The sequence below is a fragment of the Osmerus mordax genome, chromosome 2, assembly GCF_038355195.1.
Source record: "Osmerus mordax isolate fOsmMor3 chromosome 2, fOsmMor3.pri, whole genome shotgun sequence".
Taxonomy (NCBI): Eukaryota; Metazoa; Chordata; class Actinopteri; order Osmeriformes; family Osmeridae; genus Osmerus; species Osmerus mordax.
Window position 1 is genome coordinate 18,381,416 of NC_090051.1, and position 26,590 is coordinate 18,408,005.

Here is a 26,590-nt window from a genome sequence, read left to right on the forward strand (position 1 = left end):
AAGAATTTTGTAGTGACAGGCAGATAGACTATTTCTTCATTTAATCCTCAAAAGTTATACCCTGGGTTTATAACTGAGTCTGATCTTGCACTGTAAAATCCACTGTAAAAGTTAGCAATGCTTTACAGTAACAATACAGTAATAATATTAACATGCTAAATCCAAAACTTCTAATGAATAAATAATACATTTAATAAAAACTTAACTGACAAAATGTTGTCAATGATACAAAGTGACAGGAGATAGTAAGTCTATTTATGAGCTACATTACAAAGGTACACACTATGACATAGTCCCTTCTTGAGTGATGGTACTTTAAGAAACTGTTAATTGATATTTTAAATAGGTTTCATGTGCACTGAAGAATTTCAGCCTTCAAATGACTCTACAATGATTTCCCCTCTCTTTTTGCAGTTCCATTCCAGGCTTTCAGCTCTTCTGGTTCTTGCTATCTGAAGTATAACTTCAAGGTTTCCTACAAGCCCTCATACTCAGTAGGTCTTGAGTTTGAAGACTTTAGACAGGGAAGTGGTGGCACTGGAGTAGACCAGGAAGGAACCCTCAGTTGAGTTGAAGAACTCCCAGTCCCTGCAGCCAATGGTAGGAAGGCTGTGGATGGGCACAAACCCCTCATAGCCCTGCCATCTGAGGTAAAGACACACATCAGGTCATAAGTTAATGATGAATATGCAGTCTAAAACTAAAGTTTATAGAACCCCTTGTAATGATTGGAAATCTATACATAATCTTTTTTCAGTGGGTCTGTCACTGATACACATTGTTCTAGATGGCACCTTTTTGAGTGTTTTGTCAACACTGTATTGTCAGTGCATCAGGGGCACTAACAGATCTGGGAGGATTTCCTTCAGCGTACCTGTATATAACACTGTTCAGAGAGTAGGAGTTGCCGTCGTGAGAGTTGGCCACCACAAGGAACTTCTCCTCTCCTATAGTGAAGAACTCCCAGTCCACAGCACTGACAGAACACAGAACTATCGCATCAAACCACATGGTGATACAGCTGCACTGTATGTGCTGAGTACATGGTTAGTCATGGACCTACTGGGCAAATGAGATGTTTGTGTTTTGTTTTCTGACCTGTTGGTTACAATGTCTTGGAACTTGATGAATGTCTGTGTTATCATGTTGAGTTCGTAGATGGTGGAGTTGATGGTGTAGAGGCTGGGTCCTCTATGGTCCAGCATCTGTCCATTGGCCACAGCCAGGAAGTACCTGCCTCCGATCTGAAACATTTCCCAGTCTGTTGCCCCCATGGTCTGCATTAGACCAGGGAGAGAGGCAGAGAGGACAGGCCACCGTCAACAATATAGTTCAAACACACACATACAAGCACAAACACAGAAGGGAGCAATAACAGGTAGCATAGCCAGTCCTAGAACACCATGTTGTTTCAGTAGTCATTATCTGACCCGCCCAAACGGACTTGTCAAAACAGCAACGGCTCCCTCTTTTTTACTTCAAGCGTAACCACCAGTGCTGGAATTCCCCCCGCTAAAACCAAACGTCTTTAAGATGTCTCAGTGACAGCTGGGTTGCCGAGGGCACTCTGTTGATATGTACACAGGATAAGTGATTTAAACTTGCTCCTTAATCATTAATTACACCTTTCACAACCTAGCTGGCAGCTGAAGTGGGATCGACACAATCTTTCCATATTCAGCTACAGCAGTCAATCCCTGTATCTCTAAGATGATGTTCAGTTGGGGAGCATCCCAGAGCTGGGACTGATGTAATAGTTAAATCCCTTTGGCTCAAACAGTTGAAACAGTCAGCATGAATAGAACACGGAGACATTGGCAATACTGAGCTGTGACGGATTAGAAATCTGAAACCGCAGGTAAGATTGTCCCAAATGACAAAAGGCCATACATCTAAATTTAGGAGTGTGTATGATTGTGTGTGGTGAAGACAATCTGCTCTGCCTTGCCCCACAGCTTGACTGAGGTTACAGCAGCCTGGCAGCCAGAGGGGATGTGGATCTTCCCAGTTCACACCCAGACCTCCTCCTCAAGCCACAAGACAGGCCACTTTCACCTCCCCAGGAGGTGACTCACACACAGGGCCTTTCTTTCCCTTTGAAGTAATGACACATATTTCTATTCTTACCCAATCTCCGTCAGCTTGGGAGGGTTTACGATCATCTAATTGAAAATGTAACTGTATGCACAGAGACAACTATACGCACAGTACATCCTTTGGTAACTTGACAGTACTGAATCTAATTTGTATTGCACCATGTAATTAATGTAGATAGACTGCGGATGCAAATAGAACAGCTCGTTGGTACCGTGATGTGCTGAAAAGGCTGGAACATGCCCCTAAGCCAGATGTAGATGGTGGACTTGATGTGTGTGGAGACTCCGTTGAAAGTGTTGGCCACCACCAGGAAGTGGTAGGGTCCCACAGTGAAGAACTCCCAGTCGTAGGCCCCGGATGTCAGCAGGGTCTGGTTCACCTCAAACACCTTGGTGCCCGGGTTCCACCTGTAGATCACACTGTTTATGTTGTGGTTGTTGTCCTCTCCTGTGGAGCAGAACATTCAGGACTTCATGACTACACATACACAAAACACACACACACACGCACATAGACAAACACACTAATAGAATATTGAATAGAATAGAATTTGAATGGGATCAAATGGAATTCGAATTGAATTGAATACAATCCCAGGTGAAGGTGCTGGTGAGTTCAGACCAGCGTATAGAGGTGACTTCCCCCACGCTGGTGTTCTGGCACAGAACCAGCAGCTGCAGGTGCACAAGCTGGCCTGCTAAAGGCCTGCTAGACCCTTAGATCCCATGAAAAGCCTCTTTATGGCCTCTTTTGAGCTTTGATCAATGGAGGACACCCTTTAGAACTTCAGAGGAGGGGAAGGCAGAGGTGCAGAGTACAGAAACACGGCAGGGGATGTAAACAGCCACAGGAATGAGAAATCAAGGATAATCTCATCTGAACCCACAAGAAGCACGTACGTTGATAGTTAAAAGATAAAGTCATACATGCTCATTACACACAGAGAAGATAAACGCTTTATTTCCTGCTAAAGTACATGGTAAAGTAGAGTTTATACAGTAAGAGTTTAGGTATTTAGTCACAAATCTATCTAATCTATCTAATTAATTATTATAAATAATTTATTCAACTATATAGTTGGCATACAGTTTGAGGTACATTCTTTTTTTTAATTACATTTAAACCATTCTAGTACACAACCTTTACCAACACACACACAAACAGGCACTATACCTCGTCTGTGATTGGCCACAACCAGGAAGGATTGATTGTTTATGCTGAAGGCTTCCCAGTCTAGGGCGCTGTGAGTCTCCAGGGTCTGGTGCCTCAGGAACTTCAGTTTCCTGGGACTCCACTTGTAGATGATGGACAGCTCCTGCTCCCCCTCAGTTCTCCCCATGGAGTTAGCCACAGCCAGGAACATCTGAGACAGAAACAGGGAGGTCAGACTTTTGGTCAGAGTTGGAGCTGGACGTGGGAGTTAGGGATGGAGTTAGGGTTACGACTGAAAATGTCAATCAATCTTTTCTTCCAAGAGACATAGAACTACCATCTCAAGATCAAACATAGTATTACCTGTACTATCAAGATGAACACTCAATGAAAACAAGATGAACAGAGAAAAACAGATAATGTTGATAATTACACTGCAGGTATTGACAGAACTCCAAACTGGCTTCAAGTCCAACACTCCAGCCTTTTGAATCTCATTTGTAATTAACTGGAGTCACTCTGAGGGGAAGTGGAGGGGTGTCAACTCATAAATCAAGGCTAACATCAGACAAAATTCATTTCTATGATTATACACATATGATTTAAGAGCTGAACACCAGGCCTCCCCTCTCTCTGCTCCCTCCCCCTTTGTAAGAGCCACATCAAAAGACTTCTCTCTCTGTGTACCTACACTGGGAGCTGCTTCGGAGATGTGACCATGACCTGCTGAAAAGAATCTTTTGTAAAAGAACACTGATAATATTCCTACAGAGTCCATGTGAACTCTCTTACCCTGTTCATTGTGCCATCCCACACCAGTCCATTTTTTTGGTCTTCACATTGTTGCTCACCAACCAGGTGGTTGCGTAACCAGGCCAACCAAACAGTACACACACCTTGTTGTCTATGGTGAAGTACTTCCAAGCCCGGGCCTCAAAGGTGCTGATGTTCTGGTAAAGCTCAAACTTTCCATCCACCCACTTATAGATCCCAGAGCCGGGCCTGGACTGACGGTTCGCTGTAGCCATGAACAGTCCCACCGAGGGGATCTGGAACACCTCAATGTCAAAGGTCTCTGACCTGGTGTAGAGGTCCTGGTAGTCCTCCACGTAATCCAGACGCATTTTCTCTGCAGAGTCACGCAGGAAAAGCATTAGCTATATGTGGAAGAATTCAAACACGAGGTCGATCTTAGCCGATCCAAACGTTTGCCTCACCTTGTAGGAGAGGTTGCCAGGCTGTCCCGTCACATATGAACAGACCTCTGTTCAGGGTGTCGAACCACAGCTGACCCTGCTCCGTCTTAGAACACGGGGGCTGGATCCCCAAGGTCACACGCACCTCCGCCTCTGACCAGAGAGATGGATGGCAACAGACAAGCAGACAGACAGACAGATAGACAGATAGACAGACAAACAGACAAGCAGACAGACAGATAGGCAGGCAGGCAGGCAGCCAGACAGTAAAAATCAATCAATCCATATTAAACTGGAAACAAAAGCTTTTTTTTCTACCACATACTGAACCACAAAGTAGCTGTACAGACTGATGTACATGAATGGGAACTGTGAGATCAAGACTAGATGACTCACTGGTAATGAGCAATTCATGTTCTGCTGCCAATAATACCGTTTAATTGTTTCATGTACTGTACATCTACAGTCAAGGTCATGAGACAAAGAGGCATTATCTCATCAGAACACTTGAGGTCGATCACGGTGCCAAACATTGCCTGAAGAAACCATAATTTACAGTTTTATCTCCATGATAGCCTGGTATTAAAATCTGGTGAAGCTCCAACTGAGAATTGACGCCTTGAAAAAGACAGGTCCTTGTCTGGAAACTCTGCCAAACCACAGGGAATCACTTGGGCTAGATCTCTGCCAGCTCAAAACCAATAAGAAAGTCTTCAATGACAGATTTCATTTTCACACTCAGTCAATGACAAGACCTGTGAAATGAGCTGTCTACAGTAAGTGTTTGGTTTGGACTCTCATCACATAACTGAAGTGTGAACCTATTAGGCTCTAAATACACAAGAGCTTTGTCATATACATCAGGTTTGAGTCTAATAACCAATTGATGTTTGGTAAGCCTTTGACAGAAATGGGGAAATGAACAGCTGGAGTTGTGCAGCATGACTGGATCCACACACAGAGGGTGTGTGGCTGGATGTGGGCTCATTGATGCAGCTTCAATACTGAAAATGGGAAACATCTGACCAGCCTGAGAGTTTTGGGTGAACTGTCCCTTTAAACCCGCAGCCGGTCTCTCAGCAGAGGCCCAATGTACAAAACAAGCGCCCCAAACTGTTGGCAGACAGAGACACCTGAAGCACTGAGTTTTGAGTCTCCGTCCGTCAAGCACAGAGACATCTCCAAGGTAGAGTTACTCGGTTTCTGATACCATCACAGTGTCTTATTTACAACCCAAACACAGCTCAGGAGAGGACTGAGGACAGATTGAGCACCCTTGAAGAGAAGCTATGGTGAAGACGCGTATCACCAAACATCCACCCAAGACAAGGAGAGACTCAGGGCTGGTCTCCTGGGCAACTGCTCCAGCAAATCCACCGAGGAAGCTATGGCGGTTAGCCTCACCATAGGGGTAGAGAATGTTGTTCCCTGAAGATGCGATGGGCAGGGTGAGCAGGGCCTCGGGGATGGAGAGCTCTGCCAGGCGGGGGTCTGAGGAGGGGCACACCCTCGAGGTGGCATCAGATCCTGGCAACAGAACCAGCTGTCGCAGCAGACCCTGGTTGAGACAGAGGTGTGAGAGGGAAGGTGAGAGGGAACGTTCTCTTGTATGGCAATGGTTCTTTAAGGAACTTTCAGAAGAACTCACAGAGAAACGTCCTTTCCATCGCCTCCTGTTGCCAATGTAAAACCTGGAGTTGGAGGTCCTTAGTGTTGTGGGGAAGGGCTGTTCCTGGATCCTGCATTGAGCACAGTTATCCACTGAAATGACTCACATTTGATCAGATTTAGTCAGAGATAGAATAGAATGAACATGCTTTGATTTTGCAGTAACGTAAACCCAGCCCCAGCAGGTTTGACTTACAGCTCCAGAGCCATTCCACAGTCCACAGTCAGAGTGGCATATCGCCCAGTCACAGCAAGCACCAGTGTGTGCCACTGGTTTTCTGCCAGACTGACTGCTTTGAAGGTGACCCGCTTCCTGCCCGTAGCACCCTGGTACAGGAAGTGAAGTTTCTCCTGGGAGACACGCAGTCCTAGCAGTAGCCCATCAGAGTCTTCCTCTACCAGGGAGAAGATGTATTCGTTCCTCTAGAACAAGAGAGGACTGTCAGGTCTACTACTGAACAAGCAAGTATGAAGTTCCTCCACTCCCTATTTCTCTCTTTCTCTCTCTCTTTCCCTCTCTCCCTCACCTTGTTAGTCAAGCGTGGGATCTTGAATGTGACCACGATAGAGAACTCTCCTGGGAAAAAGTCACAGTTGTTGAAGATCTGGGAGGCAGGGAAACTGGGTGCTGACTGGGCCCCAGCCAGCTGGAGGCCCCGGGCCCCCCTTGATTGCACCATGCGGACCTCACTGAGGGGGGCCTCCCCTGCCCTTGGTAGCACCCGCGACAGGAAGTCCAGAGGTAACAGATCTGCGGGAGGAATGCAACACAAACAACACGCTTTCACTAAGATTGCTATCTACAGGAATGGACATACTCTCTCACACACTTTCACATGCACACACAAGCATACATGCACATGCACGGAACTTCCAGGACTTATACAGACATCACTCATGTTAGGAGAAAGGTGATTTGACTGAATAAATACCACAAGTCCCTTGCTTTAATGTGTTGAGTGACTGCTTATACGACAGTTCTCAGAGATGTGGATCATGATTACATGGACTCTATCAGCTCTTCAATGCAAATCAACAACCATGCAGAAGTGATGGGAATCAACAAGTGGATATCAGAGAATCTCCAAAGATAATCTTCCGACACACAGTGATCATTATCAGTGGTGTAGGAAAGAAAGGAAAACGAAGGTTTTCCTCAGTGAACTGAATTGACCAAGTCCAGCCTAATGTGTTCAATCCTTCATCGCGTGGGAAAAAGCCAAAGGCCAGCCCTGTCTGTTTGGTCCTGTGTTGTTTTGTTTTGTTCCACCTGAGTTGATCCCAGGAGAGAAGAGACTACTTTATGGATCACATTTCAAAGTCGTGCAAAAAAGAAAACAGGAGAAAACGGTTTTAAAAAGAAGATGGAAAACCCTGACAAAATACATTTAAAACATGGACTCTAACACACACATTAGTTATAAACAAGTATACACCTTGCAGTGAGAATTCACACACTCACCAACATTTTTAAGATAGAGCCCCTCTCAAATGTACAATTTGCATATATGAGCTTCAGAGTGTATCTGTCTTAAGTGCTGGGCTGTCTCGCCTCTCTGTGTCCTGCTGCAAGCTTCCTAGGAGACTGACAAGCTGGGGTCAGGGGGCTGGGAGGCTAGGAGGCTAGGAGGCTGGGAGGCTGGAAGGCTGGGAGGCTGGGAGGCTGAGAGACTGGGAGGCTGGGAGGCTGGGAGGCTGGGAGGCTGAGATGCTGGGAGGCCTGTGTGCGTGAGTGTGAGGTGAGAACCAGACAGAGAATACATGTCTGCCACCGCCACTGTACACTTAGATGATGTCAGCTTGCTAGGAGACGTGACCACAATGAACTCTCATTACCCCACAGACATGAGACATGCATCAGACAGCCATCAGTCAGACAGACAGTCAGCCTGTCAGCCTGTCCTCAGAACCATAGCTAATGTTAGTAAGCGGTGTGAGATGAAAGTTGCTGACTAGATTGCTCTAGAAGAAAGAACAGGATGGATGCTTCTGTATCCTGGCTAGATAACAGCACCTGGTGTTCATTTCTAATCTAATCTATCCAGGGTACTGCTATCATAGAGGAAGTGGAGTATTTATTGTAGTGTGTTGTGAAGTGCTGGTGTCTGTATGTATGTGTGTGTGCATGTTTGTGTGTCTAACTGCAGTATGAAAGACTATAAGGATCTCTCTTTCCTATCTTCATACACCTCCTCAGAACCAAACGTTGACATAATTTACTTCATTCAGCAATTTTGTAACCAATGCAATTCCCGGCATATGCTCAGTCATAGCAATTTAAAATATATTCCAGTCAACTCATTTAAAGACATGGACATTGAGCTTGGCTTTATCTAAGGACAGAGGTACCTGTGCATGGTCTCCACAGCCCAGCCTGATCCCCTGGTGCCCCGAGGCAGACGAGCAGACAGGCCAACTGCAGGACAGACATCAAGGCTCCCTCTCACTGGGCCAGACCCCATTCAATGTAGACCTGCCTGGTGCTGGTCCTGGTTGTACTCAACTCTGTCTCGGGAGCCTTTCCCGGCCTGCATGTCACCCACCTGCTCCCAGGCGAACACAGGACAGCTAGGTAATATACTGGAGCTTGCTAAGCTCTGTGCTCAGCACCATAGGACATTTAACCTCCTGGACTGATTGTGTTAACGTCTTTGAAAGGTTGTCTGTTGATGAAACGATGTGATGGAGCATTTGAATGTTTGGGTCCCACTTCAGCTCAGTTATGCCGAGCTTACTGCAGCCTCCTTGGCAGACCGGCTCCTACCACAGCGCAGAAATCGTTCCAGACCAGCGTGACCGAGATCCTCCAAGAGCTGAAACCTTGTCGGGTTTATGAAGACGTGAACTGGAGCTTTGCAGTGATTGTAGATCATTCAGTGAGTCTCATGAAGACTGAACAGCATCACTGTCGACTAGGGAAGCTCCAAAAGACAACCCAGGTCCATGGTAATGTGTTAATGTCCCTCAGACCGTGTCCGGCTTGATGGTAAGACCATTCCATCAGTCACAAAGTATCCTTTGGGTTGGTTGTTTAAATCCTTGTGTTTTTTAAATCCTTAAAAAATTCAATTCCAAAGTAAAGAACACTTTTTAAAATAATATTCTTGTCATGCTGTCCTTTCAGTGTGTCATGATGAAGGGCTGTCCTCTGTGCTCTACCCACTGTTGGTCCTGTCAGTGTGACACAGAGATAGTCTACCTGAGAGTTCTGTGGATAAATGCTGTCCCTTTACACACATTTAACTGAGAACAAGTCAGCTGCTCAGAGGAGGGGTTGAGGCTGGAGAGAGAGAGAAGGAGAGAGAGTTGGGAGATGAGAGAGGAAAAGAGAGGGGAAAAGGGAGGGGGAGTAGAGTTTCAGAGATCCAGAGGGATGTGCTTGTCTCTGTCCCTGTCAGGTGTGTTGAGTTGAAGGGGAGGAATTTCCCAGCTGAGAGAGGGGCTGTCCCTGATCTGCTCCCTCCCATCTCCCCCATGCTGGACTCCCTCCCTCCTCCCACAATCCTTCACTTTCCTCACTCAGTCCTTCATTTGCAACTTCCCCTCCATTCTTCCTATATCCTCCTGCCATCTCTCTCCATCGTCAGCCCTTCACCGCGGTGGGTCAGAGCAAGCTGTCATTGGCTCCTCACAACCCACTGTGATTATAGAGGATCAGATATATATGTATATGTATGGGATTTTTCTGCCTAGAGATTGCAAAGTGTCTAATATTGTGGTCTCACTATCTGATTTCACTTCCTGAAACAAAAAGTGACAAGCTCCTCTGTGCTAAGGATTCCTATGAGCACAACACTATGAAACCCAGGTAACACACTTGGCTGCATGGTCCATAACTATCATACTTATTTAGTTATTTTCCGGGGGGAACATGATTGATGTAATAGTTCAGCACATTGGAGGGCAATGCTACATTAGTTCCATCATATTACATGATTCGCTGTATCAGAAGCAGTTCAGGTTAAGGTTGCGGAGGCAATACTTTCATCAGTCACATGTACCTTCCAGTTCCAAAGAACGTCAAAGCCAGGGTGCTTAGGAAGGGTGGAGCGCCCGAAGCCAGATGAGGAGGGAGATTGAAGGGAATCAACAAGGAACTTCATGCACAACTGAGTCTTCTGAAGGTTCGCTACTTCAAAGCCCTGATTCCATACTAGCTGGGCTGTGGCGATGATAGACACAAAGGTATAATTAGGACTAAAACCGTGAGCTAAAAGGTTACTGTGAACCTCTTCACAGTTTTGTGCACCTATAGATTTGTTATTAGCCGTTTGTCTTTCCTGTGCCTGTCCCCAGCTTACTGCTAACTGCACTGTGACACACACACACACACACACACACACACACACACACACACACACACACACACACACACACACACACACACACACACACACACACCCTGCTCAAAACAAGAATCAAGACACAGAGTGGGAAGTTGTCAATCTAAAATGTATGTATCTTTTGGAATACTTAAGACCCAGCCATTGGTTTCTTTCATCTTCCATCTTTGTCAGGAGTTTATTTTGTCTTCACTGTTTGGTTCTCTCAGATGAACTCAAATGGATGTGATCCTGTCTCAGCGGATAGAGAGGGTGTGAGCAGAAGAATGTAAACAGCACTCTGGGTTAGAGACCGCCTGTGGAAAGGCCTTATCAAGACATCTCCCAAGTGCTCCAGGAGGCAAATGATCCAAAACAAAGTGAAATACATTAAAATGTCAAGTAGAGACAGACATGATCTGTTTGAGATGCACAAGGACTATTTGACCATTGTCGTGTGCAAACAAGAGTTTTTGAAGGAGATGGTTCAACTCACCTAACCCGACCTCACCCTGAGCCCAAACACTGCACTGTCAAATAAAAGGAAAAAAACATATTGAAATTAAAGTTACAGGATTGAGCAGTTTTTTCTTGAAATCGAAATAATTGCTTCAGTCGCAGCTAGCCAGGGGCGTTTAAGAGGGAAAGTTTCATTATTAAGATGACATTTCCTCTGCATGGTGAAAGCTGCGATGCTCCAGGTGTAATTACAGAGGATTTGATATGGAGCTTGTGTCTGTATAGAAGAGAGGAAGCTGGTGGAGGTTGTTGGGGGCAAACCTTTCAACAGCTACAGAAGATGTGGGTTTGCAAAAGGGTGCAACTCAGAACCATAACTGAAAGTTGATCCAGGTCAAAGTTGATTTTCAAACTTCCACATGATTGTCGAACAGAACTGTAGGATCGGTGAGTTGACTTGTTGGATTCACTTGTTCCCATAAGACTAAAGGTTTCGCATTGATCATTTGATCCCTTTACGACGGTAATGAAGAATGAAGTGTGTTTTCAAACCTGAGACAGCGATAGAACATTCCCTCAGCTCAGAAGAGGGTCCTTCAGGACAGAAGCTCCGCCGGCTCTCCAGTGTCCCGTTCAGATACACATGTCTGCGACAGCTGATGTTGATGGTTCTTTGAAAGCTGTTGAGAGACCGTCAGAAAGCATTTCCTCTGTTCCACATGGTCTCTCTCTCTCTCTCTCACACACACTTTCTGAGGGCTTCTCTGCTCTTTGATTTCTGTTTACGTTTCTGTATCAGCACGAGGGAAAAACATGACATGTTTGGACAGGAAAATACAGTAAACGATCAGGGAGCTGACTGCCACTGGAGTGACTGACTACACACTCACTAATGCTAGGATTAGCACCACCTCCTCTCTCATTATCCTCTTCACATTATTGACACCAGCACACGAATCAACAGTAGCACGGTGGAAGCTGGGAACCATAGCAACTTGAATTGTGCTGTATCAAAGGTATCAAAAATGACCTAGGACCGCACGGTGTAATTATTGGGCATTAAGGTTTTCATGGTGCCATTGCTTTGCAATGTAATGTGAAAAAAGGAAGTGTTTTTTTCTTTTCTTCGGGAGACTCCACTCACCTGAAGTCCAGAAGCGGATTTGCCAGCTGCTTCTGTCATCCCCAGTGTGAGGATTCCTCTGATCTGACTGCGGTAGTTACATGATAAACTGCTCTGTGTGGGGGAGGTAGTGACGCTCTGCACAGTACTGAACATGCTCAGCCTATCTGCCCCGGACTGATGCGGGGGTGGCCAAATGCCCCTCTCATCTCTGTTTTCTTTCTGGAGATAAAGAGACACAGTGGTCTTTAATGTGTGAGAGAGAGATAGGCTCTGTGGGCTGGGTGATAGGCACAGCCTGCGTCCCGGACCACGAGGCAGCCTGGCCGAGGCCTCAGGCCCCAGGCTCAGGTGTGAAGATGGATTGGGGAGATACAACACGGACCTGTCCATCAAACCCCAGCGTTGGGGCAGACTGGAGGTGAGCGGAGCAGGAAGCTGGATGTTTCATCCCTGCCTCCCTGTCCTGTCCTCTGCCAAGGAAAACAACCTCATAATCTGCTGTCCCTTCATCTCCCTGTCGGCTGTACTTCTGTCCGTTACTCTCAGGGTTCAGTGCGGAGTCGGACCACTCCATGGCCCTGGACAAAACGTCTCGCACAGTCTCCCCTCGTGGTCCAAAAACAAACATCTCCCCAAACGGTTCTGCAGAAAGATTGAATCAAAGCTTCAAGCAAGTCAGGGCAAAATACAGGAAAGGATGGACAGGTAAAGGAAGATGTGGGTCAAATGGCTGCCTGAGGGGTAGAGTACATTATATTCTGCAACTCTGTCTCCTCAAACCAACTCCAGTATGTAAGAAGGTGACTACATCCTGCTCTGTGCCCTGATCAGACCGTGCTCTCTGGCCCGGGCCAGTCTGAGCAGGCCGGCTGGGAGAAGCAGCTCTAATGATCTGTAAACACTGCTGTAATGGCTGGGCGGCTACCCTGACAGCCTGTAATCACCCCAGTAGAGGCAGGGCAGGAGACAAGCCCCACTTATTACCACAGGACAGGACCCAGCCACTCCAGGTTGCAGCTGCCCCCAGGCACTGATCTAGAGTCAGTTAACCCTGACAGTCCCTCAACCTAAACCATTGAGAATGAGGATAATAAACTGACCCCAGATCAGGAACTACGGTAGACATTGTAGCAGCACCAGTGGTGTGTGGTGATTACGGTGCTCCAGGAACCAGTTTTAGTCGGTAGACTGGTCAGAGCCGTGTGTTATCCGCAAAGAGCAGAAGACACTTGCCTTATCATTACTCTTGGCTCTACCAAACCCTTCTGTAGGACAGCAACCTTTGACCTCAACAAATACCCAAGCTCCAGTCAGTCTTCTGGCTATGACATCGTCCTCTTTGGTCACTCCACAGGTTGAACGACAGTGTCAAGTACAGGCAAGGTTGTGACCCTTTGACCCTGTGATAAGGCTCTAGGTTGACATCCCCAAAGCGTAGTTCGAGGTCAACCTCAAAGATACTCGTTTATACCTTTAAGGGTTGAAAGGTCAAGGTCTTTCAGCAACTCCTTTCTATATGCTGTTATGTTGATAGTTGATGTTGATGGTGTGAAGAACTGACACATCAGACATACTTATAGTCTACAAGGAGTCTCTTTATTACCCCTGTTCACATTACTAATGAAGACACTACTCCTAGTCCAATGCTACTCTCATGGTAACTGTCAGCCATTCTAACAGATACACGGTGCAAACAGGAAGTTGACGATGAAGAGAGGCTTTTCATCATTATGAATGAGGCAGTAGCATCATGGGTACACACAAGTCCAATGACTATCAAAACTCTAAAAGAGACACACAAGTAACAAACATAGCCTAAATAAACTCTTCCCCTCCCCCCAGACAACATTGTCAAATGTTCCAGATCCTCCCCCCCCCACCCCTTCTACAGTTCTGTGGCATAGAAAATCTTGATGTAAAATATTTGCTGAATTCTTCTGTAAAATAGCTGTTTATGTTCAGTGGGTGTTTCTTGGGCATGAAAGTGACAGTAGCTCATTTCTAGCTTTCAACATTACTGCATTCACCTCAATACATATTGAAGTCACTGGTGTTATTGCCAGATGACATGTTCTATTCCATGCAGCTTGAGGAGTCCTCAAACACACTACATCACTATAAACAATTCTAATATTTCAGTCACAGCACCACTATATAGTTATGTTCCGAATAAGTGGCATTCTGGACAGTAGTAACATTGTTTAAAATATCCTCCTTTGGAAAAATAAAGTGCTTCAAAGAGAGAGAGCCAGAGAGAGCCAGGAAGAAGAGAGAAGACAGAAAGGGAGCGAGCGGAAGAGAAGATAGACAGAAGATATTGAGAGAGAGAGAGAGAGAGAGAGAGAGAGAGAGAGAGAGAGAGAGAGAGAGAGAGAGAGAGAGAGAGAGAGAGAGAGAGAGAGAGAGAGAGAGAGAGAGAGAGAGAGAGAGAGAGAGAGAGAGAGAGAGAGAGAAAGAGAGAGAGAAAGAGAGAGAGATAGATAGATAGATAGATAGCATGATGATGATATAAATGGTTATCTGAACAGGATGGTTGTGGAACACTGACGAGGTTGGGACAAGAACAGTCCAAGAAAGTGGAGTCATTTGCAGTCTCCAGTAGCATCCATAGTCAGTTCGATTGTCACTGGCGTCTCCCGGCAACAGATTTGTTGACAAGCTTGTGTGAGGGGAAATGGGAGCGGACCAGGCTAGGCAGAGCCAGCACGCTGAGGGAGATGACGTCATTAGAGGCCCAGCGACTTGCGGACGATCTGTTGGGCCAGGCTGTAGAACTGTTCTCTGTCCTCGCGCCACATCTTGGAGGCGTCCACGTTGGCTCCGCTCTCATCGTTGGGCTCTGCAGAGAGGAGAAGGTGGCAGAGAGACGGTTGTCATGAGAACACAGTCCATTTAAGACCACTCCCCTGCCAAATCATCAGACCATCAGGTCAGGACATTGGAATAAGTATGCATTGGAAAAGTGTGTGAAGGACAGAAGGAAGGTGTTTGAAGGAAAGATTTCTTTAAACCCCCTTGTCCCGTGTACAGAAGCTCAGTTCCTCTCCTCCCTTGTGCATGTAAAAGGGCCAGGAATCAAGCTATGTATTATTCTGGAGAGTCCACCAGGAGAGTATAGAGATGCGACTGAGGAACGGCCCCGGGGCAGGGAGTCTGCAGGGTAGGATCTACTGCAACGGGTCAACTCCAGCAGATGGAACTCTACACGGTACAGCTTCATCCTCCACACCCTTAGACCTGTCGCCACCTCCATTCTCACAGCACATCTCTTTGTGTGGGACTGACATCTGATCAGCCCCGGTGACAAACGGAGCACAGAACCTCCCTGGGGCTGACCTCCTAATACTCTGACATGTAGACATCCACTGGAGCCCTTGAGATCCTTCACACACGCACAATGTGACAGTGACAATGGCAGACGATACATACATCTGTAAGTACACGTACACACGCACACACAGACCTGCTAGCATGCTGACTACAGAGAGGAGGATCTTCTCGACGCTCTGCACGGGGCTCCACCTCTCTGCGCTGCTCTCGTAGCCCATGGGGTCGTCACCGGGAGCGTGCAGGATGGAGATACATACGCGGCCATCTGGGTAGACTGGAGACCGGGGAGGAGAGAACGTTACTGAAGACAGTACAATGTACACGCACACGCCTGAGCAGTCATTAGGAATTGACAATGTAACTCTGCTGACAGATACAGATGCAGGTCTATTGAGAGTGAACCTCCTCATAGGCAGACAAACAAGCAAGCAGACAGACAGACACCTGTGCTGGGTCCATATCAAAGCCAGCTGGCCTAGCGCTCCAACAGCCCCTCAGACATGCAGCGGTAGATTGTTATCTACAGCCAGGACCAGGCTGTGGCCCTACCGCTCTGCCAGGCTTGCCACAGATAGACAGGCACAGGTAGGCATAGATATGGATCCGGCCCTGCCATCTGATAGCTCCTCCATCTCTCAGACCTGCCAGGGCCACCAGACTGATAACACCCTGCCAACAGGAAGCCCCTTATCTGACCCCCCCCCCCTCCGTCGGAGCCCTCAGATACAGTACACCTTGATGAGGAGTGTAACAGTAGCAGAAAAACTAACCACAGGGCTCTCACAGGGCCATAAGGGCTGGGGGTATCTGGTGTGTGTGTGTGTGTGTGTATGTGTATGTTAAACCACTCAAGGATTCATACTGAAATTCATTCGCAACCACTTAACCACTAACTGGCTGTAGGCTAAAAAGCCAAACAGCTATTTTATCGGCTCGTTCTCATGTTGACCAAAAAGACAACCACTTACCCAAGACAAAGCCGGAAACACCACCTGACTACACAACAAAACACAGACCATTTCTCCCAGCAGTTGTCTGGCTGCATGCCAGACGAGCACAATAGCGGGGCCACGTTAGAGTGTGTGCGTTCATGTGCCGGTAGTTTAGCTCACACATCAGAGAAACATCAGAGGCAACACGGACACCTAGTCCTTTAATCAGCTGCACTGAGCGTGCTCCAACCCCCCTCAGATCAACGCACACCGTGCTCTCTTATTTACAGCCCAGGTCATGGGACCGGCCTGGCCTGGGCTCCACAGAGAGGGCACCAGCAACATAACACACACACTAGCATTCTCATCCTCCCCTTCTCCCTGACATCAACAAAGGAAACTGGAGATGGATGAATCACCAATACTACAATAGTGTGACATTTGAAGAAGAAAAAAAAAGTGTTCAACAGTGGCTTTTAAACTGTTGAGTTACACACACGATTCTCTCCATTTCTACTTCACCCCCAGCCTAGTTGATACTGTGTATGGATTTCCACTTACTGTTGGGGTGGAACATCTCGCAGGTGAACCTCATCTTGGGGGGGCTGAGGGGGTAATCTGAGGGGAAGCTCAGGATGGCAGGAAACACCCCACCCTCAAAGCAGGTGTCTTCAGGACCCCTGGGGAGGGAAACGCACACGTTATAAAAGAGAAGAAACTAAGATTAAAACAGTGTGATACAGATCGTGCTATGTCACACAAACATGGTCTTCGCTCCCTATCCAGCCAGCCAGGCTGAGTATCAGATCAGACCAGGAGAGGTGGGCTTATGAGGGGGTTAGATGCTGCTCCTGTAGTGGTGGTTGTCTGGACCTCCATCTAGTGTCCCTTTGTCTCTGTCATCACAAACTGAGATGGGTTCAGAAGTAGTTTATCTGCCCTGGGTTAGGATTATACAGGGTGTCATGCTTCACATAGGGAGCACTTTTTAGAGAACCTGGTGTATGGATGATGTAACAGCTGGGAAAGACAATGAACAAGGTCTATATAGATATGAGGAAAGCAAGTGAAGACATGTGATAATGTCTGACTGTATCACATTTAGTCATTTAACAGACGCTCTTACCCAGAGCGACTTACAGTAAGTACAGAGACATTCCCCCCGAGGCAAGTAGGGTGAAGTGCCTTGCCCAAGGACACAACGTAATTTTCACAGCCTGGAATCAAACCGGCAACCTTCTGATTAACAGCCCGATTCCCTAACCGCTCAGCCATCTGACCCCTACTGTACCATGACATTCTATGAGCACCAATTGGCTACTGTGCTGGTCATGGAGCCCACAGTAATGTATGACTTGCTCTTGTACTTGATGTGTTGCCAAGTAGATACAGATGTAAACAGTGTGACCAAGACAGATCCCCAAAACACATTTCCATAAACATCTATAAAAAGAACTTCATGTTCATTTTGCATACCGTTTTGGCCTGCCAATCAAAACCTGTCTTCTGGAAGGTATGAATCATCGACATGAGAACACCATGAACAGTTTTAATCTAATTTCCTTAAGAGTTCAAACCTGGCTGGCCCATCAGACCCACTTCCTTGTTTTGATTGGCAAAAACCCTAATCACTTAAACAAATCCCCATCTGATCTTTCAGCTACTCATCAGCTGATTGATGGCTGCTCCTGCTTTATCTCTCCCCATCTGTGGAACCTTGTGGTCCGGCCGGGTGTTCAGCGGGACAGTCATGAGTGTCTATACTCAGGCATATGTTTTATATCTTGTGACCTGGTTTCCAATCCAAAATCTCAGGCAATCTCATCTCTGACGGGCTTTGAGAGTGGCAAACAGCTGTCACGGAACGCTGCTGCTCCTGCTCTGTGTGTTTATGGTTATGTGAGCTGTGGAGGTTTAAGTATCAGGGGCTATTACACCATATGGAATTCTAATCTCTGTCCCTCTCCTGGTAGCCTGTAGCCCAGGCTGTAGCATAAGGCGTTGGGAGACTCCAACAACAGAAGTTAGCAGTGAGGAAAATTGCAACATGGAGGATAAAAAGCAATAGGGGCCTACCATTACAAAAGCAGGGCTATTGGTTAAGGTCTGTATGGTACCCTGTCATGGCTGCAACAGTAGAGCTCAATGGAGTGTTTATATCTTTATTAAGAAACCAAGGTATCTGAAAAGTATCCCGTTATCTAAGGCTCTAGCTAAAACTCAGCATTGAATTTTGATTCAGTTACTGAGTGAACACAAACAAAAATGATCCTGTTGACCTACACGTGTAGTATATTGCACAACCGAGTCAGCATTTAGTTGTCTAGCTATGTAGGATCTAGCAGTCACTGCATGGAAGAGGGACACCTAGAGACCAATAATCTACAATACAACTAGTTTAAATCAATCATTTAAAGGTTTGTTGTTGTATTATTGCACAATGCTCGGAGTCTACTAACAAAGACCTCCTCTGTCTGCCTGCCTGATTAACAGCTTTGTGTTGATGTATTAAACACCAAATAGTCTAAAGGAAATACAGCCAGTGTGCGTATCTAAGAATTCTGCATAGAATCCTACTTTCTGGAGCAATCATTGACTATATGGTATTTGTTACAAGACATGAGGTGATTGCTTTTACTAACCTACAACCTAATATTGCTACAAACTTACATAATGAGTGCCTCCCATTCAAAGAAGTTTTCTTCATTTGCCGGACCTACAAAAATAAAATACATAATTACATGAGACATAACCCTTGTTAAAATAATGTGTAATACGTGAAATGTTTTCATTTCAGAATGAACTAGCTGTGTTTGTTGAGCGTTAAAAATAACTACTGTAGCTGCGTATCCCTTACCAGCAACAATCCCCTCTGGTGGATTCAATGTCAGCTCTGCAACATGGCATCGTAAAGAAAAACACAATTATAGTTTGAGTCATAGCATGTCAACTTGTAATTAGCTCTGCCAAACAACCGTCAAAAAGTTAGCAAGTGAGCTAACTGGCTGATTAGCTGGTGGGGGTTAGCCTAGCTTTCTAATCTGATGACGAGTACCTAGGTAAACTAGCCCCTTTAGGCTAGCGCAATATAGCTATCTGTCAAATAAGGTAGCTATCTTACAGTACTGGCTAGTTAACAAAACACTGAAGCTGCCAACTCACGCTTATATTCAGCCATCAGTCTCTTCAACGCCGTGCCAGCCATTATATCGAACTCAAAATCTTAAAGTAAACACAATCTTGTGATTTTGTTGACAACGCAGCTGTAGACAGCTGACGATCAACTGCTTGTGTGCGCACTACTTCCGGGTTGGCAGTTGACGTCATGGGGCCGCTGGCCCTTCCACTCTAGTCTTGCGAATTGATTAAAATCAGGAAACCACTAAAGTAAAACACATCGACACATTGAAAAGTCGACATATTGCAGGTATGAAAACAAAAGGAAAGCAATACACTAAAACACATTAATAACATGTCTGAATACCTTATGTCCTGTCCAGAGCCATAGAGAGTTGATTGATAGTGGTGCTGGCTTTGGAGAGGGCAGGGATGGTAGTGCAGTTTAACTACGTGTCTGCTCACACAGGGTTGGTGGGAAATGAAAGGGCAGGTGAGGTTGCTCATCGCCCTAGTGTCCTGTCTCCCCCTGTGTTATCCCGTTTCTCCCCTTTCCAATGGTTTGGTTGCTCAATAACAAATCTCACCAGATTTTTCAAAATATGTTTTGTAAGTTGCCTTTGTTTTATTCTCAAAACATACAGAAGCGTCAATATATGATCCATTGTTGAAGATGCTTGTAATAAACATTTTTTTTAAATTGAGAAATGAAAAAGATGTGGAAGGAGTAAAGTAAATGAAACATTGTTATTTTCTTTGTTGAGAAACGTTGTCAGGGAAAAAGAATTATTAGTGAAGAAGACATTTGACAAACATCTACTGTTCTCACCGAGCTACTGTAAGACTTAAAAATAGCATTGAAACTAAGAAGTTACTGAGGAGTCAAATACAAGCTCAGCTTCTACAAATACTGCACATGTTCACAAACTATTTTAAGTCTAAATTGTATACACTTAAGAATCATCACAACAAGATTCATATCCGATGTTTGCAGCGGTAAGTTTTGTCACTTGTTGTCATGTGTCAAGAACTATGAAACATAAAATGACAGTGCACGTTGATGAATCAAAATGTCTGAAGTTTAGAAATGTAATCAGAAATTCATAAATAAATACTGTATAGACAAAAAAAAGTAGAAAAATGAGTACATTTTGGCAATTGCATTATTTCACAATGATTTAAAAGACCATTGAAGTGTTGCTGAGAGTGAGCAGCAGGACAGCTTCCTCAATCATCTGAAGCCTTCACTCGTCACTCGTCACTTCGCTCGACCTCTCAGAAATATCTACAGAGAAAAAAACGATGATAGCTTTGGTACAATTGCTCAAATGATTAGACTATTAACGTAAATATCTTTCATACAATATGTGTTTTTGTCGATGAGAGGGAAGTATTGCCTCATGCACTGCACTGGTTTCAATCACACTAATGTGATCGTCAAAGACCAGCATTCATACAGAAATATCCAGAAAGACTTTAGAAAAGCAAAGTACAGCCGGCAAGGTAAATGCTATAAGCAAGAATCATGGATACAAACATTATTGGTTTCAAGTCATCTTGTGGCCAGCAGGCAGGCAGGCAGAAGGAGAGATGGGTCCCTGTGTCTATTTTATGAGGGGGGTGGGGATGTCAGCGTTTGGACAGGCAATGCAGAGTAGATGGGTTATCTCAGTGCTAAAAATGAACAGAGAAAAAACCCTTTGGGGCAAATTGAAATTCACAAACGGAATTTGAATTCCCTTTAAGTATTTTGTAAAGTAACATTTGATACCAACACTGGCATTCACAGAGAATAAGCAGCAGGTTCAGAATAGTGCCACAGTGAAGTTCCCCCTAAACGCTGGTCTAGGATCAGTTTGCTCCTAAAGGCTCATTTACAAACATATGATTGAAGAAAAATAAACTGACCTTACATCAGTGTCTAGGGGGGCGGGGGACTTCACAACCTCAGGAGAGGAGAGGGCAGCCGGAAGTGAAAGACCAAGAGGGCGAGAGGCTGACAGGGTGAAGGGTGGTGGCCTACCTGGGGCTGGGGGCTGGGAAGGGGAGGTGGTGGTGATGGAGATGCTGGAGGGGTGGAGGGCACCCCCACAGGTGCTAAGAGAAAAGAGCATCAATACCTGCCGGGGTGAGAACCAGGGCCTGGAGCAGGTCAGACAGCGACACGATCCCCCTCACCAGGTCCTCGCTGTCAACCAGCACCAGACGGTGAACCTAAAGGGGAGGAGCCTAGCTTAGAAAGTGTCATCAACAGATAAGGGCTGCAACTTATCGGAGATCTCAGAGCAGCGCTACCTCAGCTTCTGCGATGCGGTCTATTATCGTCTCCAGAGTCTCATGGGGGTAGCACTTCAGCACCCCCTCCACGCAGCACGCTCTCATTTCAATCACCTCCCGCATCGTCAGGTTCAGGTTATTGTAGTTCTTCTGAGCTGCCAGGTTCTACAACGACGACAAACTCCTTTTAGGACTTGACACTGCCCCAAAGTGGTACATATTTGAACTGCGCTTACAAAAATGTTCACATTTCCAAGTGCATACATGGCCTTTCTGCCTGGCAAAGCTACCGCTTGGGGAAGTGTAGTCAGTGTGAATTTCTCTCTGATCAGAATGCCTGAAACTATTAACCAATATACCTGTGTGTCAGTTTGATTCAGTGTTGCTTTGTGTTGGACTTACAATCACATCAAATCTGGAGTAGAGTGCCACCACTTTTCCTGCAGAAAAAGTTCATAGAAAAGTCAGGGCAAGGCTGTCAATCAGCTTAAACTTACAAGCTCAGCTCACGTTAAAGAAAACACACAGGGACTTCCTCCAGATACCTTTTTCATTGACAACGGGGAGGGCAGAGACCCGCCGCTCTACAAAGATGGCGAGAGCATCGTACACTGTGGCTGACTCCTGCACAGTGGCCACTTTCTTAAACGTTCCAATGTCCACTTCTCCAATCCGCTTCTGGAGAAAACGTGGTTTGATGATCATGGATCCCTAAGAAGAACCAGCCAAAGAACACAGACAACAGTCAGGTCTTAATGAGCATTGTCCCTGTCGAATAAACCACATGAAGCACACTTCTGAGGAAACATTAAGAAGTTGACAGTTTTTCTTGGGTTAGGATCAACATTCGAACACATCAAGATTGGTTGGAAAAGCTCTTACGAAGAGGTGTAAGAACTTGAGGATGCGTTTATGTGTGAGAATGTGGAGCACGTTGCCAGACTCTGGATCAATGACAGGCAGCCTGTGGATCTTGTTCTTCAGTAGAGAGTAGATGGCATCAAAGAGGCTTGGGAGAGGACAAGTACAGTATGTTATCAACAGGGCCCGATTCTGATGCATTCAGTAGAAACCTGCGTAGGAAGTACCTGGATTCTGGAGTGATGCTGATTAAAGAGTGGAAGGAGCACTTCAGGTACACCTCTAGAGCAGGGGGGAAGACAGCACAGTCACAACAGAATCTGCAGAGAGATGTTGAGATGTGATGGCAGACAGAAAAAGGAAATGAGACTCGCTCACCTCGCCAGGTCTCAATCTTGTGTTCCTCCAACTCATAGATCTGGACCTGGAAGACGCCAAAACAGATATACAACATATGCCACTTATGTTCAGTAAATTGTCTGTTTTAAGATATTCTATTCCATTTATTTTCACTCACCAGGGGAGACTTGTAGTATCGGTGAAGAATGTTAATGAAGTCTGTGATGGTCAACATACCTGCAGAGAGACGACCACAAGGTAAAAAGTCTGTCTCTCTCGCTCTCTCTCACACACACGCACACGCACACACACACACACACACAATCTGCCGCACCCGTTTCTACAGGGGTAGGGTGTGTGTTATTAATAACCCAGGGGAGAGTGTGGGGGATTAGATTGTCCTGCCAAGCAGACACTGGGGCCCAGGTGCTACACTAAAGTTAGAAGTTTGGCACCAATCTTACAAATCAGAGGCGATTGGACCAGGCCAGTCAGGTCATCCTAACCATTCCAAACCCGGGAGGAAAGCCTTCCGGCTCCTTCCTGATCCTGTCTCATTTCTACTCCTACCTAAGGGCTCCTCTGGGTCCTGCAACAAGGCTTTATAGACATGTTTGACACATGCAGAGCTTTTAAGGAAATTGTGTATCAATATGGAGTTGTTTTCTATCAATTGTTGGGCACACGTTTGAATTATTTAATCCAGACTGCAGAGTAAGACTAGGCAGTACTACCGTTGTGGTAGAGGGGGTGCTAGAGCACAGACAAAATGCTGTCATTTACTTCCATCTACATCCAAACACCCTCACAGTCTAAACCCATACCTCAGCACATTCCCTATGAGTCAACCACTCAGAGGTTTATGGGAATGGCTGTAGTGATGTTACCAGGTGTCTGTAATGTGAGTCTGCCTCATAGTTGACCTGTTGGACTTTAAAGGTTAAAGGTGTTTGGCCTGTGCAGGTTCCGAATGTCTGTCTCACCTACGAAACACTGCAGCTTGCTGTCCCACAGAGGCGCGGCTCGAACACCGTTGGCCACCAAGGCGAAGAAAGCTTTTTTCACCTAAACACACACACACACACACGGGACGGAAATGTGTCCCAAATGAACTCACTGAGAGGATTTGGATAGGAAGGGAATTTGTGTGCTTCTTAATCAACTCTGAGATGTTTCATGTCTCGTGTAAGTGTGTACCTGCAGCGTCGTGTCAAAAATGACCAGCTTGGAGCTGGTTGGAATGGCATCGTAGCAGGAGTGGTTCATCATGAACTTCATGTAGACGTCGGCATCAGGGTCTGCGGCTCGGTCTGCAATGGGGGGGCAGAGGGGGGGCACCCTGCTACAGGTCCGTCAGTCTGTCTCAGTGGTCTAAACCACAGATACTCATCTCTTTCTGGCTACTGTGATGGCGCAGAGACAAACCCTAACCCACATGGGGGAGTACACTCTGACACGCGAGCAGAAACACACACACACACTGAACACCCGAGAGTTACCTGTCTCCTCCTTCATAGAGAGCTCATCCTCCTCAAAGAAAGGGACCTACACACAGAGAGAGAACAATCATGACCAATTCAGGTACGTGAGAACCCCTTCACAACTAAATCTACAATGATGGAAGAAGCATTGAGAGTTGACAGCTTGTGACTCAAATTAACAGGCTGTATTTCTGACTAAAATAAACCCCTAGCAAAGCTGGGGGTCACAATGAGGCACAAGGCCTGGGATCTTTGTTAGGGTCGAGAGGTCAGAGGTTATCTCACAAGCTGGCAGGCTACATGCTCCACGAGGACTAGGTCAACTCTGACAGCACAATGATACTCCCCATATAGAACAGGTAAACTCCATAAGAACCAACGAAAAGTATTTTGAGCCTCGTAGCAAATCAACTCTTTTCACTGATTTTGACTGTATTAAATGTAGTAGAATAGGCAGCATAGAAAAGAAGGGTAGGGATTGTGATTAGGTATTTGAGGCAAATAGTGAAAGCTTTGCAGCTTGAAACTTGTCAGATGCATGGTGCAGGACTGGGATTGTGACACATGGCTCTCCCTGACAACATAACTTCTCCGGTCTAGAGCAATCTACTAAACGGACTTCCTGATTTGTAGTGCACAGCTCTGTTATAGAAATGCTCCATCCAGTCATTCCAAAAGACGCTAAATCTAGTCTGCTTCTTATCACACCCAGCCTATTATTATAATCCACACTGCTAAACAACACAAGCACATAGGCAGAGCCAAACAGTGTTCTGTACTCCAGTACACTGACAACAAGATCTACTATGACAAGACACCCACAGCACCAAGGACAGGGGGTCCCTGCTTCATGCCTTACCTCAGGTAGAAGCTCCATGTTTGGGGGCTGAGAAGAGGCGATGCTGGGTGGCTGGCTGGGTAGACTGGGAGACTAAAACTGGCTGTGTCTGTCACGTCCTCAGCATGAGCCAACTGAGCTCCAGTCTCACAGAGAGACCAAATCTAAATTGGGCATGGGGGACGGTCAAGGCATGCAGGCAGGGGACTGGTCAGACGGGGAGAGGGAGTGGCACCTGCTACTGGACAGAAGAGAGAGCAAGGGAGAGAGAGCAAGGGAGAGAGAGGCGTGGCGAGTGAGCGGCAAGTAAGGGAGAGAGAGGGGTAGGGGGAGGTGTTGAGTGTGTCTGTGTACACAGCATGCCTTCAGTCATGGCTTAGCAGGGAAGGCTACAGGGCTCGGGTTAGCAGCGCCCATCTCATCTGCCCTGTGTTGAAGAGGGACGGGGACGGGGACAGGAACGATTTTCAGAAGGACATACTACAAGAAGCAGCCATTTTACAACCCCAAACTGTAAGAATGATGAGTTCATATGGATGCAGTTTGGGTTTTCATACCTGAGTTGTCAGGGAAGTCTTTTCTCAAGTAGTGCACAGAGTCGCTGGAGTCGAGGCAGTTTATTTCTTGCGTTATGCAACAAGGAGACAAGTCTGACGCGGTGTTACAAAGTGGTCTGAAGACTAGTCTCCATGAAAACCCATTTATACAACACAGTTCTCAATAGTCATTGGTCCATACACAGATATGCAACTGTCCCATGTCTCTTCTTTCATTGGCTCCCCTGCATAGCAGCTGTCTAGCTAATAGATCCTGCGCTTATGTGCGTGTGTCTGAGTGGAGAACTACATCTTCAGTTTGGAGTGGATGGAGTTCGACCCTGGTTCCAACACAATATGGAGTTTGACATCTGTTTAGCTTACTTGATGAGTAAAAAATCTTTACATGCTAAGTTAGGGTAACAGTCAGTCTGTTTAAGTAATGATCAGCATGTCTAACTTTATTTGGGGGGTTCCTTCTTTCTGCACTCTAAGATATGTTGTACAAAAGTATTATTTTAGCTTGCATAACACGCACGTAGAAATATTTCTAACAGTGTCTATACTCAATTTGACCTGAGGAAAGGCTCTGTACACATTGCTGTCACACACACCAGCTATCATTTACATTTTAGTCATTTAGCAGACGCTCTTATCCAGAGCGACTTACAGTAATTACAGGGACATTCCCCCGAGGCAAGTAGGGTGAAGTGCCTTGCCCAAGGACACAACGTCATTTTGCACGGCCGGGAATCGAACCAGCGACCTTCTGATTCCTAGCCCGATTCTTTAACCGCTCAGCCACCTGACTCCCTAAAACCCACAAGCCTTGGCTGACATCGTCTTAAAAGCTGTCCAT

The 26,590-nt window shown here is 46.0% G+C and overlaps 3 protein-coding genes across 6 annotated transcripts; all 3 read right to left on the bottom strand.

Annotated features, from left to right (window-relative positions):
- Window positions 1-391: 391 nt before the first annotated feature.
- On the bottom strand, window positions 392-8,544 carry LOC136966467 (thrombospondin-type laminin G domain and EAR repeat-containing protein-like). The gene is made up of 12 exons (XM_067260976.1): window positions 8,463-8,544; window positions 6,641-6,864; window positions 6,310-6,536; window positions 6,094-6,184; window positions 5,850-6,003; window positions 4,467-4,598; window positions 4,146-4,378; window positions 3,271-3,460; window positions 2,309-2,544; window positions 1,099-1,277; window positions 875-976; window positions 392-645 (listed from the first exon to the last, which is right to left on the bottom strand). Exons 1-12 carry the CDS (start codon window positions 8,542-8,544, stop codon window positions 492-494), a joined length of 2,004 nt encoding a protein of 667 aa, XP_067117077.1. The 3' UTR covers window positions 392-491.
- A 5,795-nt stretch (window positions 8,545-14,339) lies between these two features.
- Window positions 14,340-19,583, bottom strand: ube2g2 (ubiquitin-conjugating enzyme E2G 2 (UBC7 homolog, yeast)). Its single transcript, XM_067227585.1, has 6 exons — window positions 19,445-19,583; window positions 19,140-19,175; window positions 18,953-18,998; window positions 16,844-16,962; window positions 15,484-15,624; window positions 14,340-14,859 (listed from the first exon to the last, which is right to left on the bottom strand). Exons 1-6 carry the CDS (start codon window positions 19,485-19,487, stop codon window positions 14,747-14,749), a joined length of 498 nt encoding a protein of 165 aa, XP_067083686.1. The 5' UTR covers window positions 19,488-19,583; the 3' UTR covers window positions 14,340-14,746.
- A 430-nt stretch (window positions 19,584-20,013) lies between these two features.
- On the bottom strand, window positions 20,014-25,800 carry prkag3b (protein kinase, AMP-activated, gamma 3b non-catalytic subunit). 4 transcript variants are annotated; one of them, XR_010878286.1, is made up of 15 exons: window positions 25,753-25,800; window positions 25,217-25,622; window positions 24,376-24,421; window positions 24,074-24,186; window positions 23,860-23,941; window positions 23,055-23,113; window positions 22,916-22,961; window positions 22,765-22,819; window positions 22,559-22,685; window positions 22,222-22,387; window positions 22,079-22,116; window positions 21,695-21,841; window positions 21,423-21,613; window positions 20,937-21,073; window positions 20,014-20,684 (listed from the first exon to the last, which is right to left on the bottom strand). XR_010878286.1 is itself a non-coding variant. In XM_067251194.1 (14 exons), the coding sequence occupies exons 2-14, from the start codon at window positions 25,232-25,234 to the stop codon at window positions 20,644-20,646; spliced, it is 1,032 nt and encodes a 343-aa protein (XP_067107295.1). In that variant the 5' UTR covers window positions 25,235-25,622; window positions 25,753-25,800; the 3' UTR covers window positions 20,014-20,643. The 4 variants fall into 4 exon arrangements, 2 of the variants coding, with proteins under 2 accessions (XP_067107295.1, XP_067107297.1); XR_010878287.1 differs by lacking the exon at window positions 20,937-21,073; XM_067251194.1 differs by lacking the exon at window positions 20,937-21,073 and having other exon boundaries at window positions 21,520-21,613.
- Between the last annotated feature and the right edge of the window lie 790 nt (window positions 25,801-26,590).

Excerpts from the sequence above, each read along its gene's own strand:
- prkag3b (XM_067251194.1), bottom strand. Across the intron at positions 24,187-24,375 it reads CTCTATGAAGGAGGAGACAG|ACCGAGCCGCAGACCCTGAT; the intron begins GTAACTCTCGGG and ends CCCCCATTGCAG. Across the intron at positions 22,388-22,558 it reads TCAAGTTCTTACACCTCTTC|GGATCCATGATCATCAAACC; the intron begins GTAAGAGCTTTT and ends GGTTCTTCTTAG.
- ube2g2 (XM_067227585.1), bottom strand. The coding sequence starts at position 19,487 with ATGGCTGGCACGGCGTTGAAGAGACTGATGGCTGAATATAAGC. Across the intron at positions 15,625-16,843 it reads CGAGATGTTCCACCCCAACA|TCTACCCAGATGGCCGCGTA; the intron begins GTAAGTGGAAAT and ends CCCGGTCTCCAG. Across the intron at positions 14,860-15,483 it reads TGTAGTCAGCATGCTAGCAG|AGCCCAACGATGAGAGCGGA; the intron begins GTCTGTGTGTGC and ends TCCTCTCTGCAG.
- LOC136966467 (XM_067260976.1), bottom strand. The coding sequence starts at position 8,544 with ATGTCTGTCCTGCAGTTGGCCTGTCTGCTCGTCTGCCTCGGGGCACCA. Across the intron at positions 6,004-6,093 it reads GATGGAAAGGACGTTTCTCT|GGTCTGCTGCGACAGCTGGT; the intron begins GTGAGTTCTTCT and ends TGTCTCAACCAG. Across the intron at positions 3,461-4,145 it reads ACTTCACCATAGACAACAAG|ATGTTCCTGGCTGTGGCTAA; the intron begins GTGTGTGTACTG and ends TTTCTGTCTCAG.